The 20,414-nt window shown below is 51.8% G+C and overlaps 2 protein-coding genes across 3 annotated transcripts; one reads left to right on the forward strand and one right to left on the reverse strand.

The window, feature by feature from the left end:
* Positions 1 to 373: 373 nt before the first annotated feature.
* LSM14A (LSM14A mRNA processing body assembly factor) lies at positions 374 to 11,268 on the reverse strand. 2 transcript variants are annotated; one of them, XM_078617549.1, is made up of 10 exons: positions 11,057 to 11,268; positions 7,648 to 7,811; positions 7,396 to 7,525; positions 6,973 to 7,101; positions 6,023 to 6,229; positions 5,739 to 5,912; positions 5,126 to 5,293; positions 3,967 to 4,105; positions 3,492 to 3,750; positions 374 to 2,753 (listed from the first exon to the last, which is right to left on the reverse strand). In XM_078617549.1, the coding sequence occupies exons 1-10, from the start codon at positions 11,175 to 11,177 to the stop codon at positions 2,730 to 2,732; spliced, it is 1,515 nt and encodes a 504-aa protein (XP_078473675.1). In that variant the 5' UTR covers positions 11,178 to 11,268; the 3' UTR covers positions 374 to 2,729. The 2 variants fall into 2 exon arrangements, with proteins under 2 accessions (XP_078473675.1, XP_078473674.1); XM_078617548.1 differs by having other exon boundaries at positions 5,126 to 5,313; positions 5,738 to 5,912.
* Positions 11,269 to 15,389: 4,121 nt separating this feature from the next.
* LOC144735132 (cytochrome b-c1 complex subunit Rieske, mitochondrial-like) lies at positions 15,390 to 20,313 on the forward strand. Its single transcript, XM_078617553.1, has 4 exons — positions 15,390 to 15,692; positions 17,975 to 18,072; positions 18,646 to 18,900; positions 19,244 to 20,313. Exons 1-4 carry the CDS (start codon positions 15,479 to 15,481, stop codon positions 19,499 to 19,501), a joined length of 825 nt encoding a protein of 274 aa, XP_078473679.1. The 5' UTR covers positions 15,390 to 15,478; the 3' UTR covers positions 19,502 to 20,313.
* Positions 20,314 to 20,414: the final 101 nt, after the last annotated feature.

A 20,414-nucleotide genomic window follows, 5' to 3' on the forward strand; every position in this document is an offset into this window, starting at 1 on the left:
AAGGGAGGGGGGGTGTAGCAACCTCCACCTCCTTTGGTGGCCAGGTAAAAAAAAAAAAGTGTTTTTATTTTACCAGGTAAGGCTCACTCAGCTATGTAGCTCTTCAGAAGCAACCTGGCTATCACAATTGATAGCTCAACAAAGTGGCTTATCGTGTGGACATTTATAGCAGCCAACTAAATGTGGAGTGGAAAACGGGAGGACCCGGAGAAAAATCCCCGCGACCACGGGGAGAGAGACACGCCAACTCCAAATATACAGCAGGCATCAGGGTCGGGAGCGAACCCACGACCTCGTGTATACCAGGGGAGGAAGGTAACACCTCCCCACTGTCGGAAGCTGTCGATCGCCACGAGAAGAGAAAGCCACGGGGTAGAAGCCGACAGTCGTCTTTATTCACATTTAGTCCACGACAAGTGAACACTGCCCGTCGTGTACAATGCAAGCCCAATTTAACACTCGTTTTCCCCGCGACGCCACGACTGCACGCACGCATCTTCAGGCTCCATTATTTTATTACTTAAAAAAAAAGTCACAGTTCTAGACCGTCGCCGCCCGGCTAAAACACTGTGGACGGTCGCGGCGACGTCGGTTACTGACGAGTGAGGATTTGCAAGTTTATGTTGCTGCTCGACGGCGACTTGGATTGATCGTGAGGACCAGAAAGACAAGCGAGGAAGCACACGACTTTTATTTATACAAGTTGATTGTGTTTATTAAAACAGCGCTCGCACTAATGCTCTTAACGGGAGGGGGGGGGCTGGGTTTGGGCTTCTTGTGGACTCTCGTTAGTACCAGAATCTCCACCGTGAAGCAGCGATTTGCATTAAAGACTGTTGGTTACCCACGGGGTTTGTTAGCCACACTACAGCAGCAACTCAAGAGAGGGACGATGGTTTTTGGTTGCGTCATGGCTACCGCCGGCAGAGCACCAGGTGCTTCTGCTGCCCCGCAGATTGTGGTGGTGGCTGTTTGACTTAAAAAAAAAACAGGGTCACGACATCAACGTTCATTACTGGTGACGTTCTGTGGTGCACTCGTATCGATTTCAGTGCTTGGGAAATGAAAGGTTCTGAATGCTACACGACGATAATCTCACTTCATGAAATTGTCACTTTGCATTAAGGGAATTTACGAGGCCCCCCCATTTTCTGTCTACGTCTGTGCGGTTTGGGTGACAAATCCAGATGAGACAAAACGACTTTAGTGGTTATGCTCGACAGCCTGAAAGTGGCCCAGGCAGTGCATTAACTGAAAGGGGGGTGGGGCTCCCCTGTTGACCAGAAGACCCCAGGGTTGTGGCCATTTCTCCGTGTCGCATGCGACGACACTCGGGAAATCCCTCGCCCAGGGGCTCGCTACATATGGCGATTTCCCAACGGCGAAACATTCCATCGCTTCAGGTTCCCCCTCGCCTAAATCCTACCAGTGCCCCGGGGGAGGGCAGAACTGCGAGTTCCCCTTGAGGTGACGGAGCATCGCGGCAGCAGGCCATGCGGTGTCTGACAAGTGGCTTCACGCAACTACATTCTGTGGCCCCTGATTACAAAGTACTACGATCGTGCGTTCGTTTAACCCTCGCACAGCTGTGTTTTTCAACTTTATGCCACCCTGCAAGCCAGCCCCTTTTTCTGCTTGGTAAACTGGGGTCCGTTTGAGTTTCGGTAAAAATTGCTTAATGTGCGACGTTAAATCTTTTGGAGATTGACATTTCAGCAGAGACAGTGTGTGTGGCCCGCAAACAAAATCCACATTTGCTCACGTGAAATATCAGGACTGTCCTGAGAATCTACGGCACCAGTTGTAAAAGGGATAATAATTGAGGTTTAATTACAGAAACTCGCATCATACCCAGTCGGTCCTGTCAACGTCTCACAGTCACATCTGTAGTCTTTGGGCTTGCTGTCGATTTGAACCCCATATTCATTCTCGTGTGAACTCCGCGGTCATATTTAGCACTCCCATATAGACGGCCATTAGGTTGCCCAATACAATTCAGAGAAAAAGGTAATTCGGTGAATTGGGATTGAACACAGCTTGTTAAGTGTATTTTATTAACACGGGGACGACGGGGCCTGCCGATTTGTTACTGGACCCCGACTCAAGAGACCCCACCGCTTGGACCCTCCAGCTGCCCACTCATGCGTGCCCTGCACCGGCGTTATTCACCACGCCGACGAGTTTAACGGAGCTGCAATGTGTGAATCGGTTTCGTGTTTTAGATTCTCTTCACTCCACTTGAGGATGAAGACCAGAGTGTTTGGCCGCACGACTGTTGTGCTTCTGCCTCCCCCAACTCTTCATAGCCTGAACGATGGTGTCGTCTATTCTACTCGGCCAGCTCAATAATTTAACGATGGATTCTGGGTGTCTGGCAAATAGAAACGTTAAAAACAGTCATCTCGTCAGTCATACAATCTCCGTGTAGCTCTTCAGCAACTGATGCTCGTAAATATTTTAATTTGATCGCGATAAAGCATTCCATTCAAAATATTTATTCACTTTTGTTTTTTAAAAAGGACATTTAAAAATACAGTATCCGACACACGTGACCCCCACCTCCTGCGTCTGGCACAGCGATGGCGAGTCCGTTCGCCTGTCCGTCCGATGTAACGCTCTACCCCTGCAGTGCTTCACATCCGACTCCCCCTCCGCTCCCACCGACTCCCTCCCCACCACCACCCCCCCCCCCCCTTGGTGCCATCCTGAAGTCGACGTTTCCACCTCTTCTAAGACGTCACTTTGTTATCCCTCTGTAAGAACAGACGCCACAGCGGACACGCCGGTTACCGTTGTACTTCAGCCGTCGCAAAACATCAAGCAGTTCGTCATGAACGGCGTTCATTTACTCAGCACTTGAGTCTGGAATATTAGTCAAGACTTTGTGGATATCATTTATTTATTAAGATCGAAATTGGTCACTAAATTAACACTGTCCGGTGTTGATTTGGCCAGCATTTTTTATTTTAGCCTGCCAACTTGCAGAATGTATTTAGTCGTGAAAATAAAACTACTTTTAAATATCACAGTTGCTAAGCACAGACCAAAAAATGCCAAGTGGCCAGCAACAAACAGCACAATTAAAATGGCAACGGATGAAGAGGTGAATGTTTCTTGAAATGAGAATGGTTACACGAACTTGGGAAAAGACGATGGGGAGAGGGTTTCGGAGTAAAGCCGTGCGAATGACGAAGCAGAAAGAGAAGTGTAGTGGCCTGCAACGTGGTGAACACTGGATGACATTTGCAGTTTGGTAGATCTAGCACCCAACTTGGGACGAAAAATCGGAATGTCACAGGAACAGTAACCATGGTAGTAGCGACAGATGAGGCTTAACCGCTGGGTAACTGGAGTGAATTGATGAGTGCTGGATTCTCACAGAATTCACACTGCACACTGTAGTCGGCATCTACTGGCCGAATTAAATCTGCACGTAAAAATTCCACGGGTTATCGACGAGGCTAGCTCGGGAGCGTGACGCTTCGGCTCACCTTCTGATCAATCTCTGACCACAGCCGCCCTCCTCCGCGGCCTCCTCGGTACCCGAACTCCCGCACCACGCCTCCCCGGGGGTTCCCAGTCGCCCCTCGGAAGGACCCCCGCGCGCCGCGGTAGTAACCGCCACCGTAGCCGAAGCCTCCGCGGTGGAAACCGCGCCCGCGGTAGTAGCCGCCCCGACCCCGGCTGCAGGAGACCCCGAACGTCTCGACGTTCATGCGCCGCTCGTCCGCCCACGTCGAGCGCCGCTCCCTGGGTGGTCGGCGCCAGTCAGAGGTGCGGTTAAACGTGCGGCGTCGGATAGCGCACCAGGCACGCGGTGCGGTGAGGTGCGGACAGAACAGCACCGCACACGTGATATCACACGGAGCTACACACCGATCGGGGCACACCGACGCTATGCGGCAGCACCACGCGGGACCCGTCATCACTGAAGCGGTGGTACGGGTTGGCTGGGGGGGGGCTCACCTTGGGTCGCTCTCACGTGAGATGTTGTCGAAGAACGACTTGGTCTTGTCGTAGTAGGCGCTGTCGTCCTCGTGCGACTGCGTCTCCGCGCCGCCCTCCTTGTCCTCGCCGTTCACCACCTTCTCCCCCCCGCGGTCGTCTACGTAGAAACCGCACAGCGTCAACTGGTTAGACATTTGCCTGCCCTCCACGTTACTTTGTACATACATCGATCAGTAAATTTTCAGAATCTGAATCAGAATTTTTATTTATCCTAGAGAAATCCTATGAACTATGAAGCTCTTTTTCACATGTCCAGTAGGGGGTGGGTCAGAAAGTTACAAGAAACAGTACAAAACACAATAGGAGTGTAGAGTATGGGAAAGGTAAGCAAATCACTACAAAAATAAAATATAGTACTGTACATCAATTCCCAAGTTTGGGCAAGGCAGCAAAACAGCAGGAAGAACAGTCCCAGACCACACCAAGACAACAAAGTCCCTTAATACAATTTCACACTAAAATTTAACAATAACTACTTGGGTAAGGATGAAAGTTACATATCACATTTGCAAATGCAGTTGTATCCAGCACAAATCTTCTGCTTCAGGATATTCTTTTTCAAGAAAATTCACGATGTTAAGGGAAGAAAACAAGGTTTTTCCAAAACGTTTTAATTTTACAGTTAACTAATTTGTGGATGGTTTGGACTTTTACAAATCTTTAGCAGGCCACACGCGAACACACGCCTTCAGGTGTACAAAATAACACGAGGCCGTTGCAGTGACCTACATGCTTGAGCACATTAAAATGAGAAGACACAGTCTTGCCAGATTGAAAATATTCCTCTCCAGCACCAAAATAATGCATCGAGTAATGGATAGATATCACTTGCCGTTTCAAAGCGGTTGGGTTCATGTGATTACAGGCTGTATGAAATGAAGTCTTGGTCCACATGAAATCACGACTTGGGGTCGTATGAAATATAAGTCACGTGCCGTGTGAACCGATAAAGTCAGTTGTATACAGTACCTTTCAAATTGGTAATCTCAAAGGGCTGTACATCAAAGGTAAAACAACTAAATAACAGGCCATACGAAGGAGTTGCTTGCTTCTGGCCGGAGAGTCTTCGGCTCACCAGCCCTACTGCAGACGGTGGGTGCTGTGACACGGCCCCTACCTTTGAGCTTGAGCTTGTCCTGGAACTCCTTCTCTAGCTCCTCCTTGTTGAACTGTGCGTTGGCGCTCTCAAAGTCGAAGTCCCCTTCAAACTTCATCGGCTGCTCCTTGCGGCCACCCCCAATGCGGCCGCGGCCCCGGAAACCATCCCGGCCGCGCCGGGGGGGCCCTGCACGACCCAGATAACCGCCAAAGAACACAAAACACACAATGGCTCGGAGTGCGTACTACTCTGCCCAGGCTGCTGTAGGTGCAGTCTGGGGAAGGGGAGAGGTGGTCGGGGTAGGGGGTGGTGGTGATGCTAGGGGAGGGGCTGTCGGGGGAGTGGAGGCTGGTCACTTGCAAGGTTACACGGGCGCAATCAAATCACTACAACATGACCACATTGTCAGGTATGCGTCCAATCTCACTGGATCTTGGAAGCAAATAAGCCTCGTAAATACTTGGGTGGTTGCCCATCAGAGCTTGCCAGGTGCTCTCCTCTACGGCCCTTATAGTCCAAAACTCTCTTCCCGTAGTGGTCCGTGCTATCGACCCCCTATTTCAATCTTGTTCAGACCTTTTCTTTTTCTCGAGGCATCGCATGGAAACAAATTCAGCAGAGCGGAACTCACCTCCGCCACCTCTGCCACCTTCGCCACCTCTACCGCCGCCGCCGCCACCGCCGACACCGCCGACACCGCCAATTGGTGACGTAGGGCCCACTGGTGGCCGGTAACCACCACCTCGCCTCCGGAATGTCTGGCCCCGGTCATCCGTCCGCTCTGGCTTGTGCCCATCCATGTGCCCTGCGTGGCAATGAACACACAGATGCCGTCAGCTCTGAGGGAACAGCTTCCTGCATCCGCCGAGCTTCTCAAAAACTGGTGGCGGCAGCAACGGCATGGGCCAAACGTACTGTCGATGGGTCCAGGCACCCCGCCGCCCTTCCTGGCATCATTAGCGGTGCCGGGCCTGTGCGCAGGTGGCATGCCGGGAGCCTTGGCTTGTTGGCTCGGTCGCCGGTCGCCCACGGCGGTAGAAGTCAGCGGTTTCTCGCTCGCCGCGCGCTCCGGCGTAGGCTTGCCACCGAGGCCTCCGGGGGGCGACACCGCTCGCGGGACGTCTGCGAGGCCAAACGACACGAGTCATCATCCTGTGAGCCACTTACCTGCGCTTCTATTTACTTACTTAGGGATTTCATCCAGCACAGGATTATAAACGAGTTGGATCTGGCTTGGGGAAGATTGCTGCATAATTCAGCAACAGAGTCCTTCTGAACTCCAGAATTGATTGTGAAGGTGTCAAACAGGCTACCTTCGCCTAATGGATATAATGACCTGAGAGATATGAAAAAAATATTAGCCTGCATGTTTAAGTGAACTCGAAATGGCAGCTGGGCAATATTGCAGCGGCCGCATAGACGGTCGCTCAGCCATGTTATGAAGCAATGCGTTTGGACTCATTTTGGAAGCGACGGCGATGAGTTTTGGCTCGAAAGCACGGAGGTTGGTGTTTGGGTGACCGCAACACAGGCAGCAGCAGCAGGACGTACGCAGTTGTGCACGACCTTCACCCAGGAGTGCAGCACAGTTTCCTGCAATTTATCACTTCTCTTTATCACCATGCGCTTGAGTGCGTCAAGTTCATTTGTTATTGAATTTCCGAAAGGGCTCGGTGCATTACGGTGCTTCCAAAGTCAACGCGCGCTCTCTTGTGAAAGCCACTAATTGACCACGATGTCCTGCACAGGAACGTCCGTGTCAGGCTAGTGGGGCGGTGGTGGAGGCGGGGGGGGGGGAACTGGGTAGGGTAAAATGCGAGTCGGGGGGGCTGAGGGGGTAAATGTGGCGGTAGCAGTGGGCTTACCCTGCGAGGGCAAGAGGCTCGTCGGGGACAGGAAGTCTGGCGTGAAGCTCGTCTCCCCGAAGGCCCCGCCTCGCGGTGGCTGCATCCCCGACAGAGTCGAGTTTTGCGCGAGGGGAGAGAGACCGCTTCCTGCAGGTCCAGCCGCACACACACACACACACAGGTGCACACGGCAGGTGCACACGGCAGGCGCACACACACACACACGGCAGGTGCACACGGCAGGTACATACACACACACACAGGTGCACACGGCAGGCGCGCACACACAAAATAATTGGTTCCTTGAAGCTATTTGCAACCAGAGTGATAATTTCATCAAATCTCTCGTGGGTCAAATCTGTAAGTGCCTATTAAGCGTATTACATTTACACATTCACGCACGCCGTACCGCCACCAAAACGACTTGCAGCTGATATTTACCCAAGCCGAGCGAGCCGTAGGGGGGGCCCATGAAGGATCCGGGCCCCAGCTGGCCGTATGGGGCCATGCCGCTAAAAGGCCCATAGGAGCTGGACGACTGGAACCTTGGGGCGACCGAGCCTAGGGAAGACTGCGAGTGACAACGAAGCGACGGAGAGTTACAGATCGTTTGACAACGAACAGTGACACGATCACAGATCGGCCGTCAGCGATCGGTGTTGGACTGGCGTGGGTGAATCTCCCCCGTCCCACCTGCACGATGGCGGGGTCCTGGGGCAGCGTGCGCTGGGGCTTGGGCGGCTCGCGCACCGTGATGTCCTTGATGTCGCTGCCGCGGAACACGATGTACTCAAAGATCTCATCGCGGGGCGCGACTGGGCGCTCCGTGGGCCGGTCCTCCGTGCCAAACGAGCGGACTGCGTGCGCGCCGCACAGAACACACAGCACCCAATAGTTCAGTCACCTGACATCAGCCATATCTGTTCATACTAAGAGGTTTTTGGGTTAGATCGCATAAGTATAAATGTGTTGTAAACCTCCACCTTTTTCACAGATGTCCAGTAGGGCCGGGTCAGAAAGTTACAACAAACAATACAAAACACCGATAGTAGTGCAAAGTATAGAAAAGGTAAGCAAATAACTAAAAATTTAACTTGTTAAACAAACTATGTTTTATTTTAGCAGGTAAAGCCAACAGAGCTCTTAGTTATTTTTCAGAAGCGACCTGGCAACTTCAGAAGTGACCTTGTCACAAGACTAAAATGTATTCAGTGTCCAGATTTAAAACTTCAACCAATCCTAAGGTGTTTTGGTATGCAGTGTACGAGGCACTAAGAACCCAACTGCTTCCATAAGTTTCAGGAAGGTCCTGCTATAATGGGATGCTTGGCCAATTCCTGTTTTAGTGAGTTATGTCGAAACACCATCATGGTTGTGAAGGTATAAAACATGTCCGCACAGACGGATTAGAACACATGGAACCGTAATGTATTTTAATACATTTAACATCCCCATCCATGATCAACCCATTGCTGGATTGACCATCTTGGTGGCAGTTGTCCATCTTTAGGTGCCGCTCCCTTGTGAGTTTCTACCTCTGGCCATCATCCATTCTAGACATGTCCTGCCCAGGTCCACTTGGTTTGAACAATGTGGTGTTTCTAAATTGCGTTCTCAAATCAATGTTCCTCTCTGTCAGTGTAATTCCAAGCATGCATCTTCTCAGCTTTAATATGCACCGTTAATTGTACTGCAGTGATTTGAGCGTTGACCTACGAAGACAGTGGCGACGTGAGTTTGATTCCCGACCGCGGCTAACATCAGTGTCAAGTTACTATTTTTTTTACTTTACCAGGTGAGGCCCACTGAGCGATGTATCTTTTTCAGAAGAGACCTGGCCACAAATGATAGCTTAACGAAGTGGCTTATCACGTGGAAATCTATTAGCAGTCAAATACTCTAAAACACAAGTTTCTAAATGTGGTGGGAAAAATCTTAGAATCCGGAGAAAAATCCAAGTGACCACGGGGGGAGAGAGACAGACATGCAAACTCCAAATATACAGGCATCAGGGTCGGGATAGAACCCACGACCTCCTGTATACCAGGCGAGGTAGTCAACATCTCCTAGCCACCATGGTGCCCCTATATGAGCTGGTCCTGCCCCAACCCTGCGTTGATCATCGAAGTCAAACAAACCCCACGACCAACGCAGCACGTGCAGGATTTCATCGAGCAGTGGATTGACAAAAGGGCTGGATATTGCACCGAGTACAGACCACGCGAGATTGTATGAAACCGCCGAGCAATGGTGGCTCGGTGAAGATAAAGATCAACAGGGTTACTGCACAAAGTCAACACGCGGTTATCCCAGCGAGCCCGTGATGGACAATCCACATTGTTATTACAGTTGCGAGTTTATCCACGGAAGGGCGAGGGACTGCACAGTCGTAGCCCGTGAGGTGAGCTTTGAAAATTTGAATTAGGAACCGGGGAAAAAAAAGACTAAGTTCACGGTGGAGGTCTGGTGAGTGGATCAGGGGAGGATCTGGTGAATAGCTCAGGTGTAGGTCAGACCACTGGGTCAGCGGGAGGCTGAGTCACTGGGGCATGGGGAGGCCGCGCCCTTAAGAATTTCGGTGCAGGGGTCGCGAAATTAAAAGAATCGCGATCTTTATTTAGACTGGAGGAATGCGTGGAGCTCTGGAGGCTATTTTTCACGGACGTCCAAAGACGGCCTCGACGTCAAAACAAGAGAGCGCCGTTGACGGCTCCACAGTGCGGAATTGACATGAACATCCCAATGTAGGACCACAGAACTTGGGCAAGTGCTCGTGACGGTCGGTCCTGGCTGTTTTCCCGCTTCGTCTGGTGCCCCCCCACCGTATCATTCTCTCCGTGAGTGAACAAAATCTGCGCGCGTGGGGCATGCGAGCTGTATCACTGTGTTAGTACAACTACGGAGCGAAGAGTCACGGCCCGTCACTATCGCCGCTGCACGGAACCCACCACCGTCACCACCATCATTATCCCCACCAACCACCACCATCATTATCCCCACCAACCATCATTATCACCACCACCAACCACCATCAGTATTTTCATCACCACCATCATCATCACCACCACCACCAACCACCATCGCCACCAACAACCATCATCATCTCTATCACCACCATCATCACCAACCACCATCATCATCTCCATCACCAACCACCTCAACTTCGCTTTACCTGCCAGGTTGCGTTGGCGAAGCGCGCGCCACCCAACACACACACCACCCAACACACAACACCCAACACACAAACACACACCACCCAACAAACAAACACACCCACCCAACACACACCACCCAACACACAAACCACCCAACACACAAACACACACCACCTAACACACCCAACACACACCACCCGACACACACCATCCGACACACACCACCCAACACACACACACCACCCAACACACACCACCCAACACACACCACCCAACACACGCACCACCCAACACACCACTGACTGCCCCGTTCCCGTCTCTCTCGACACGAGCCGGACCGAGACGAACACGCGGGGCGACAGCGACGCGCGGAGCCAGCGGACAGCCCTCGCGCTGCTGCTGCTCCTGTCTGCCGCAGCAGCAGCAGTAGCCGTGACGTCACCCTCCGCGGCCCCCCACACCGCGGCCCCCCCCCCCACGCCACGGCCGGGACTTCAACCCCGTGAGGGGGGGGAGGCGCGAGGCGCGAGACGACGACCCCCACCCCCCTACGCCGTGAAAGGGTGAAGACAGCAGGAGGACGACGGAGCGACGGGCAAGATCACGAGAGGTGGCGATGAATAGACCCCCCCCCCCACTCCACTCCTGGGAGGGTGGTGAGGGGGTAGTGGTGGTGTGGTGGGGGGGGGTAGTGGCGGATGGTGGTGGGGGGGTGGTTGTGGTTGGTGTTGGGGGGTGGTGGGGGGTAGTGGTGGGGGATAAGGGTGGTACGGGGGGGTGGCGGTGGGCGGGTGGTAGTGGTGGGGGGGGGGTAGTGGTGGATGGTGGTGGGGGGTAATGGTGGTGGTTGGGGGGTGGTGGGGGGGGTAGTGGTGGGGGGGGGGGGTAATGGTGGGGGGGGTTTGTTCGGCCTCTCGACCCCGAGCAGACCGCGGCCGCCGTTGCACCTTTGGCGAGCGCGACGGTGGAGTTCTCGGTGTCGATGGTGTAGAGGATGCCCTCGTAGCGGATCTCCGCCTTGGAGATGAGGCTGATCTTGCTGCCGATGTACGGCGTCTCTCCGCTCATGGCGCCGCCGCCGCCGCCGCGGGAGCCCCGCGGCGTCCGTGGAGAGCGGAAAACAAAAATCTCCCCCCACTAAAAAATGGCGGCGGAGAGGGCCGCGCGGTGCATTGTGGGGGCGCGGCACGGTGGGGGGGCGGCGCTGCCCGCGGGTCTGAGTGGAATTTTCGTGACGTTAAAATTTAAACTTTTGTTGTTGTTTCGATTTAAAGCTTTCGTGACTGCAGGGATTCATCTTCTTGGGATTCATCTTCTTGGTTCTTTCGGTAAAGTCACGTAGAAGGGAAATAATAAAGTAATACAAATAAAACATAATAAAATACAATTCTCACTGTGACAATAATAAAAATAAAACATAATAAAATACCATTTTCACTGTGAGAATTTGTATTTTATTGTTTAATTTTTGTTATTTTATTATTTCCCTTCTACGTGACTTTACCGAAAGAACCAAGAAGATGTTGTTGTTGTTGTTGCTATATAAGTAACGACAGTGAGCTCATCGTGTTTGTTACGACTTGTATTGCTGCCTTGTTGGTGTTGTGGTCGATGTTGTTGCGGAAATTCCGTTCAGTTGCCCATCCCCTTATCAGTGCCTGACGAGGGAGGGGGGGGTCAACAATCGCGTGACGTCATTTATGGCCGGCCCCATAGCGAGCAGCACGAGGGGGTCGGTGGCCAGCAACCACGTCCGGCCGCCTTTGTCTCCCCAGTATCAATGTATAAACATCGCACCAGGTACTCATTTGAGGCTGAGTCGACCTGGGGGAGTCCCAGGGCCGCTTCAGGCGATCGTCACCGCTGTTTGTGGGGGGGGGCCGGGTTCGCAGCGCTAACCGCTGCGCCACCGCTCCCCCGCTCACAATCTGCAGGCGAAGGGGATCACATCTCGCCACCAATTGATGGTGGATATTTAAACATCGCCTTCGTTGTTATCGCTGTGATTTGCTGTGATCGTGGCGAGGCTGTTGAGTTTGTGTCCACGGTGCTGGTTGTTGATGCTCCGACGGTATCGAAACCCCCCAAACGCAGCCAATGTAGAGCATTGGACACTCCTGCGATGATCAATACTCATGACCGATGGCAATGTTAAGCGGGACAAGCGATTGAGGACAAACTCACCTTGAGACGCTAAAATGTTATTATTTGTCGAGTTATGAAAGCGTTGGTTTTCAGTCGTGGACAACATCCTCTAAGCAACTAATGGTGACAAAGAAACAGCCAACACACGGCAATCCAACAGCGTTGCTCATTAGATGTCGATTTTAATTCGGTAAAAAAAAAACCTCCTCACTATTTCAAGAGCCGCGACGCAAAGTGAGTAGCATAATAATAGGGGTTTTCCCCTTTTTTCTGGCAACAAAACTGAAACCTTTTTACAAGGATTCATGTCTGCATTAACCACGATACTTGCAGTCAAAATACAAACAAAAAACATACTATGATAATATATGCATTGTCCTTGAAACTGATTGGTCCACACCAAGGGACGGCATATATTATCATAGTATGTTTTTGTTAGCATTTTGACTGCAAGTATTGTGGTATTGTGGTTAATGCAGGCATGAATCCTTGTAAAAAAGTTTCAGTTTTGTTGCCAGGAAAAAGGGGAAAACCCCTATTATTATATTTAGGTAATGGCAAAGGAGGTCTAATAAAGTAAAGTCAAGAAGAAGTCCTTTAAAGAGCCGCAGGCTGCCGATTCCTGCACGCCCCTCGTCATCATCTCCATCGGCATCATCTCCACCCTCGTCATCTCCATCCTCGTCATCTCCACCCTCGTCATCTGCACCCTCGTCATCTCCACCCTCGTCATCTCCACCCTCGTCATCTCCACCCTCGTCATCACCCTCGTCATCTCCACCCTCGTCATCTCCACCCTCGTCATCTGCACCCTCGTCATCTCCACCCTCGTCATCTCCACCCTCGTCATCTCCACCCTCGTCATTGTCCGTGTCGCTGCTGCTGTTGATGATGATGACCGTGCGCGCCGTTTGGGAACCGGCGCTGTCACCGTGACTCGGCTGCTCCCGTGGCGGGCACGAGAAGGGATGGCGCCACCTCGTGGCGGGCACGAGGGGGGATGGCGCCACCTCGTGGCACGAGGGGGGACGGCGCCACCTCGTGGCACGAGGGGGGACGGCGCCACCTCGTGGCGTCCTTGGGGGTTTTGCCCCCCGAAGTCGTCTTCTGTCGTACGGCTGCTTGATGTAGGTGCAGAAGCAACAACTGTAATCTTACATTGAGAATAAAATTACTTATTTTAGTTTCAGAATTAGCATCTTTATATATATACACCGGAGTAATCCGATGAGCTATAAAGCTCTTTTTTTCACAGATGCCCACTCGGGGTGCGGGTCAGAATGTTACAACAACGAACAAGGCAGACAGCTGCATCAGGAGTAAGCGGAGTTAATCATCGCTGTGATGTCTCCTTCGTATTTGTAGATCGGGGGACATTGCGTCGTTACACGATGGACGGTCTCTGTTCTGGATGACCACAGTCGCACACTGCTCCTGGAGAGTTTCATATTTTCCATTTGTGCATCATCAGGAATCACGCATCTACTGCCATGGTTTGTGCAGTGGATGCGGTTTAGGGTGGCCCCATGAGCTTCGTGGAAGATCAAAACCAGGGATCTTCTGCGTTTTTCTTTCGCAGCAAGGTGTTTGTGGGGTTTTTTTTTTAACTCCATTCGGCTTTGCAAGCTCCTTCGAGGTTGAATTCGCATTGTTTAAGGTCAAGCACATGAGTCCAAAAAGGCTTGCGTGACTTCAAGCGATGATGATTATTAAGTACTTATTCATAACTCGTGTTATTTTTTATGATTATTATTCAATTAAAAAACCACTGCCCCCCCTCCCCTCGTGGTAAATCCTAAATGAAGGAGTTTTGTTAAGGCGAATTATGGCCACTCGTTTGACCCGTCTCGGGATGTAACCACTAACCAAGTCACAATTCTGGCTGTCGTCTGATGTGGCTGGTTGTAATTACCGGCGAAACGTCTTACTCGAGTTTGTAAATGTTGTGGGTTTACTTTCCATCACACCGGGGTGCTGAACTAGTAACTAATTGGCATGTTTTGTTTATGTGAATAACCTTAATAATTGTCTGTGTCGGGTGGTGGCGGGTTTAACGACACATTTATATTTAAGCGATCTAACCTAAAATAAAACTGTATTATGGATAATATTAGTCGCGAAAGCCTACGTGTTAAACTAACCAGGTTACGTTTAATCGCGTCGTTTACTGTGGGATATGAATGTATATATTACGCCAACCTTACAACCGCACGTGCAACAGATGAAAATTCCCCAGGCAGACAGGGTTTGTGTCCAACGTTGCTTCCCGCTTTGTGCTACTCTGAGCAGGAGCACACCCGTGGGGGGCTCGAAAGGATTACAGGGGATTGGGGGGGGGCCGGCACAGCACACAGCCTGCGGCACGGACACCGTGCAGGAGAAATTGTCGAATGTGCGCGGGGAACGTCAGCGCCACGTTGCGGCGACAAAGCACATCGATACACAACACGTGGCATCGCGTTAACTCGAGGCGTGGACATGACAACTCTGTAATGTCACCTCAGTCACCTGAGTTGTGCTTTTTGAGATTGAGGGGAGGGGGGCGAGGGTGACCAGGGATGTTGATTGGGGGGCCTCCAGGCCGAAAAGATTGAGAACCCCTGATGTGAAGCAAAACCCCCTCTGACTTTGTTATGGCGAAAAAACGTACAAATGTGAACGCTAATTCATCTGGAGGCAAACCTTCCCAGATGGCAACTTACAATCTAGAGGTCAACCCTCTGAGTTGGCACCCCATTCCACTGACGGACATCAACTGAAGGTAAACCCTCCGAGTTGGCACCCTATTCCACTCACACCTCGCCATCTGGAGGTAAACCCTCCCAGCTGGCACCCCATTCCCTTCACACCTCGCCATCTGGAGGTAAACCCTCCTAACTGGCACCCCATTCCCTTCACACCTCGCCATCTGGAGGTAAACCCTCCCAGCTGGCACCCCATTCCACGCACACCTCGCCATCTGGAGGTAAACCCTCCCAGCCGGCACCCCATTCCCTTCACACCTCGCCATCTGGAGGTAAACCCTCCCAGCTGGCACCCCATTCCACTCACACCTCGCCATCTGGAGGTAAACCCTCCGAGTTGTCGTGGACCGCTCGCCCCGCCCCCTCCCCGCTCGCCCCGCCCCCTCCCCGCTCGCCCCGCCCCCTCCCCGCTCGCTCTCCCCGCGTCCTTCCTCCACCGTGACCCGGGCGCCCCCCACAGAAGCCTTCGCCGCCGCAGCCATGATCGGCCTCGTGTCGCGCCTCAACGCCCTCGGGCCCTACGCCTCCGCCTCGTCCAGCGTCGTGGCCTCGCAGCTGAAGACGCTGGTCGTGCTGCCGAGCCAGGCGGCCGAGAGGCTGGTCGCGGACGCGGCGAGGGAGCGCCTCACCGCCGCTGCGCTCAGGCAGCTGCTGCCCCGGACAGCCGCCATCGCAGCCTCCTCGAGCCCCGTCGGTGAGGCCTCGGCGGTGGGGTGATGATCGTGGTGATGGTGGCGGTGGTGGCGGTGTGATGGTGATCATGTGGCGATGGTGTTCTCGTGGTTGTTTTTGTTCTTGCGGCGATGTAATGCGGCGTTGTGATGGGTTAGTAGGGGAGGCCGAGGCGACATTGGTGAAGGCCTCGGGCGTTGAAGGTTACGGAGTACAGTAACAACAACACATCGGACTGTTGTACAAGTTGTGTTTGTGATTCTGCGCTGGAGGTGTCTTAACTAACACTGGCCTAGACACTACACGAGAGTACTGAGGAAGTGTTTCTCGCAGTTTGATGTTGTGGGACCAGTGCAGGTACACATGGAATATAACAGCGGCTCCGAGTCGGTGTGTCTCCGTACATGAGATCGAGGCTTCTTCCCTCGCACTGTTCCGCTTTGGAATTCCATCCCATCGTCTCTTTTGCCCTCCAAGCTCAATGTAACCTTGATAAGTTCCAGAAAACGTACCAACGATTGCATCTTTCACGGTGCCGTTTGTTACTGGCCGTCTTGGCACTTTAGGCCTGTGCTCAGAAACTGTGATAAAATAAATAAAATCCATCCTAATTCTCGTTATATACAGCCCCAGTATTGTCCGCTAGCCAAGTTTATTTAAGCCAGGACATCCTGGACCAGTTTAGACCTCGACTGACCAGCGCGGTGAAGTATGGTCAAACAACCCCCATGGCCGACGTGGCGTGAGGAGGCCGTCATCCAGCAGTGGAGTGAAAATCGCTGTCAAGTGGTGGCATTTGTGTCTCAACAATTGGGCAAGTTTGTGAATGTGTACAGCAATACCCCACCACCGTTTTACGTCGTTTTCGTTATATTTCAATAGGAGCCCGATACAGAGCACGAACCGCGACGTAGGGGAGGATGTCCAAAACTCTGCTCCAGAACCACGAGGGATGAGATTACGTCGTCACCTTGGCACTACGACCATCACCTCATTTGCGTTGCCTTCACTATCCGTCGCCTCTCAGCCTTCGCCTCGAAATGTACTGTACCGTAGAGTACTTATGGACAATATCTTGATTTGGACAAAAATGCTTTGATTTACGTCGTTTCGATATTCGTCGCAGCTTTTCAGGCACATGCTCTCGACGTAAACCGGGATATTTCTGTACTTGGGCAGTGATGTCTCTTACAGTGGGATGTGAGTAGGTCAAGATGTGTATTCGACTAGCAGGCCATGTTTTTGATATCAGGGAATTCCAGACAATGAGCAGCTAAGGATGAATAGCAACCGCCCATTGAATGCAGTGAGACTGGAGATTGGTAGGAAGCCAGTCACTCGAACAGACCACGGTGGGTGAGATGTATGTTGAACTTTCGCACCATACGTAGCCAACCGTGCTAATCGTAGTATTTGAAGAGCCTCACTTGCTGTTGCGTGCGTTGAAGCACTGCGTTGTGTGTGGGGGGAGTGGTTAGCGTATTGCCATAAAAAACAGTGACCTGAATTGAATTCCTTCTCATGGCCAACATTAGTGAACAATATCTGAACCAGTCCTGACTCATCCAGATCAATACAATTAGTCGTAAGTAGATGAGCCTCAAGTAGGCCAATATAATCCTCACACATTTGGAAAGATATGGCTGCACCTAGTGTGTAATGTTCTGCCACCAACCACCAGAGGTGTGGACTCGAGTCATGTGACTTGGACTCGAGTCAGACTCGAGTCATGAATTTGATGACTTGCGACTCGACTTGGACTTGCATAACAATGACTTTGTCCCACCTATGAGATGTGGACTCGAGTCATGTGACTTGGACTCGAGTCAGACTCGAGTCATGAATTTGATGACTTGCGACTCGACTTGGACTTGCATAACAATGACTTTGTCCCACCTCTGCCAACCACCATATAATATTGTCAACAAATATATATGTTGAACTTCTTTCGCACTATACGTAGCCAGCCGTGGTAATCGGAGGTGCAGGGGACAAGGACAGTTCTTGGAAAATCAGAAATATAATGTTACGGCAATTCTTTCAAATTGCGAGTCGCGACTTTGCAGGAGCTGCGGGATCTGGCGAAGGGTAGAAGACGGTGAGGCGTGGCGGTGGCATCAACGGCTTTGGCACATGGCACCTTGATCCTGTTGTGTAAATGTCACCACCTGGGAGACAAAGGGAGCTTAGCGTGGTGCTGGCCACAACCATTTCATCGAGCGCCACACTTTTATCAGTCCTTGCAAGCAGTGCTTGCCCCAGCATCCTGGGGATGATTAAACGGGGCATCTTTGTCTTTGGCAGCAACCAGCAGCGTACGTTTCGCGCATACCGATGTCAGTGTCCCGGACTACAGTGCGTACAGGCGGTCAGATGTACAAGACAGCAACAAGTCCTCAAAGGTGAGAAACGTCACACAAGCTGGCCCAGCATCACCTTGTGATGTATGTCACCCACCCCCCCCATGCCTTACAATATATTTTCCCCAGGAACACTCATTCTCCCTTAGCAACATAGGGTCCCCTCACGGATATTTGTACCCCCTTTTTGTTTTTTCAAACAAGGTTACTCGAACTGGAACAGACGTTTTAAGATGGGAACAAATATTGTTCCGATGCAAACATTTTAGGAATATATATATTTTCCACTGTACACCTGAGATCTTCTCCCACACTGGTACAGCCAAGCCACACCAGGGCCGTGCTGATCCAGCCTAGTACGGCTCCGTAGGCACCAGATTTTTCCACTGCAGAAGCCGTGCTATCTATGTCCTACGCACTGAACATGTCTTCACCCTGCCATTCCTTGGCCCTGAGCCCGATTATTAAGATGTGGAAAACCACCCATACCATGAGGGCCCTGCTGCAACTCAGCTCAAATGTGCCAGTGGAATAGGGGTCTTTGTTGACACTGGTGCTAGTGGGGAGAACAGGCATGATGTCGCTGGTATCACATCTCCCCCCCCCCACCCACAGGACAGCTATGACTCCCGCAAGGCGTTCAGCTACCTGGTAACGGGCGCCGCGGCCGTGGCAAGCCTGTACGTTGCCAAGGCGGCAGTTGTTAAGGGCGTGGCCACGCTCAGTGCCTCGGCCGACGTCATGGCCATGGCCAAGATCGAAGTCAAGCTCAACAACATTGGCGAGGGCCAGAACGTGACCCTCAAGTGGCGCGGGAAGCCCCTCTTCATCCGCCACCGCACCGCAGAGGAGGTCAACGTCGAGCAGAAGGTCTGGTCATCGTGCTGCTCTGACTTTTTCTTCGTGTTATGTTTTGTCCACTTGGGACATGCTCCCAATTGCTTATATGAGACAATAAAAAATTGGGCATGGATACAAAATTCTGGCCATCTGAAAGTTTTGTTTTATCACTTCATCCACATTTTCTTGTTTATGCTCAGACACCCATAGATCCACATAGACCTATGACCGAAAGCCCGTACCCATAAATAAATATGCCCACCGTCTCTATACAGTGTTGAGGCAAGGTTGCTTTTCGCTACCACATAAATCCACACTTCACCCCATTGTATCTGGAATCCTACTCACCCATGGTGCTGTGCTATGCTCGCAGGTGAACTTGGCTGACCTGCGCCACCCCGAGCATGACAATGAACGTGCCAAGAAACCCGAGTGGCTCATCGTGCTGGGTGTGTGCACGCACTTGGGCTGCGTACCCATCCCCAACATGGGCGAGTTCAATGGCTACTACTGCCCGTGCCACGGCTCCCACTACGACAACTCGGGGCGCATCCGCAAGGGGCCTGCGCCGCTGAACCTCGAGGTGCCCTACTACGAGTTCCTCGACGAAGACACCGTCGTGGTCGGATAAGCCCTTCAGGGGAATGGCAGGATGGGGGGGGAGGCGCTGTGGTACATGTGCGATGTGTCAGAGGCAAATTAAACACCACTCCCGAGGGTGCAGGCTTGTTCATTTTTACCTTGAATGCTCAATTGAAGAATTCTATTGCTGCTGCTGTATTTTGCCGTGAGGTTTCTGGTGTTTTATTTGCCTTCTGTTATGCTGATAAGTGGACGAGAATTCGGGGGTAGAGACCAGGGAAGCGCGCACTGTCGCTTCCACCATTAATCTCGTCACATTGATCCCATGGATATGCATGGCGCTGTTTGTGCCTATGCACGTGAATTCCAAGTACTGTATAGTGTTGAGATTTACTTCGTTTCCCTAAGCGGTGCTCTACCCCAGCATTACCGCAAGTGGGCAGCACTAAACTCTTAATAAAAACCATCACATAGTACTGCTACTCAAACCCCATAGTTAATCCTTTGTCCTGCAAAAACAACTTCTCATGGAATGAGATCCTAATATATTGTAAGTGATAGCCTGTGGTGAGTCACTTCAATGCTACAATAAAATGTACACATGCGGAAGCCGTCTGGGTGTTTAGCTTTGACAGTGGGACACGTCAGACCTGTGACTCCCATTAGAACCGTTCGCAATCTCATAGACCAGAGGGATAGCTGTTTCAACAGCTACTGGCAGCGGAGGTGTTATTTTTAAGGAACTCGTTGGCAGTGCTGCGTTTCAGCGCGTCTGCACAGCGGCTCTGTGGCATGTACAGTTGTGACCGCTCTGCGTTTTGTTTTAGAAATTTAATAAAGGCTACACCCAATGGCGCTGTCTGTAGCAGTCCAGGCTGACTTGATCAAAGAGATCATGGCGCTCGTGATTTTGTTTACATTCTCACTGACGAGCCCAGGGGGGAGTTCATAAGCCACACACT

This window comes from Lampetra planeri, chromosome 54 (genome assembly GCF_965212315.1).
Source record: "Lampetra planeri chromosome 54, kcLamPlan1.2.h2, whole genome shotgun sequence".
NCBI classification, from domain to species: domain Eukaryota; kingdom Metazoa; phylum Chordata; class Hyperoartia; order Petromyzontiformes; family Petromyzontidae; genus Lampetra; species Lampetra planeri.

Bases quoted from the DNA above. Each gene is read 5' to 3' on its own strand.
- LSM14A (XM_078617548.1), bottom strand. From the start codon at position 11,177: ATGAGCGGAGAGACGCCGTACATCGGCAGCAAGATCAGCCTCATCTCC. The intron at 7,526-7,647 runs GTGGGACGGGGG...TGTCACTCGCAG, and splicing joins AGGACCCCGCCATCGTGCAG to TCTTCCCTAGGCTCGGTCGC. The intron at 5,913-6,022 runs GTACGTTTGGCC...ATTGCCACGCAG, and splicing joins GGTGCCTGGACCCATCGACA to GGCACATGGATGGGCACAAG.
- LOC144735132 (XM_078617553.1), top strand. From the start codon at position 15,479: ATGATCGGCCTCGTGTCGCGCCTCAACGCCCTCGGGCCCTACGCCTCC. The intron at 18,073-18,645 runs GTGAGAAACGTC...CCCCACCCACAG, and splicing joins ACAGCAACAAGTCCTCAAAG to GACAGCTATGACTCCCGCAA. The intron at 18,901-19,243 runs GTCTGGTCATCG...CTATGCTCGCAG, and splicing joins AGGTCAACGTCGAGCAGAAG to GTGAACTTGGCTGACCTGCG.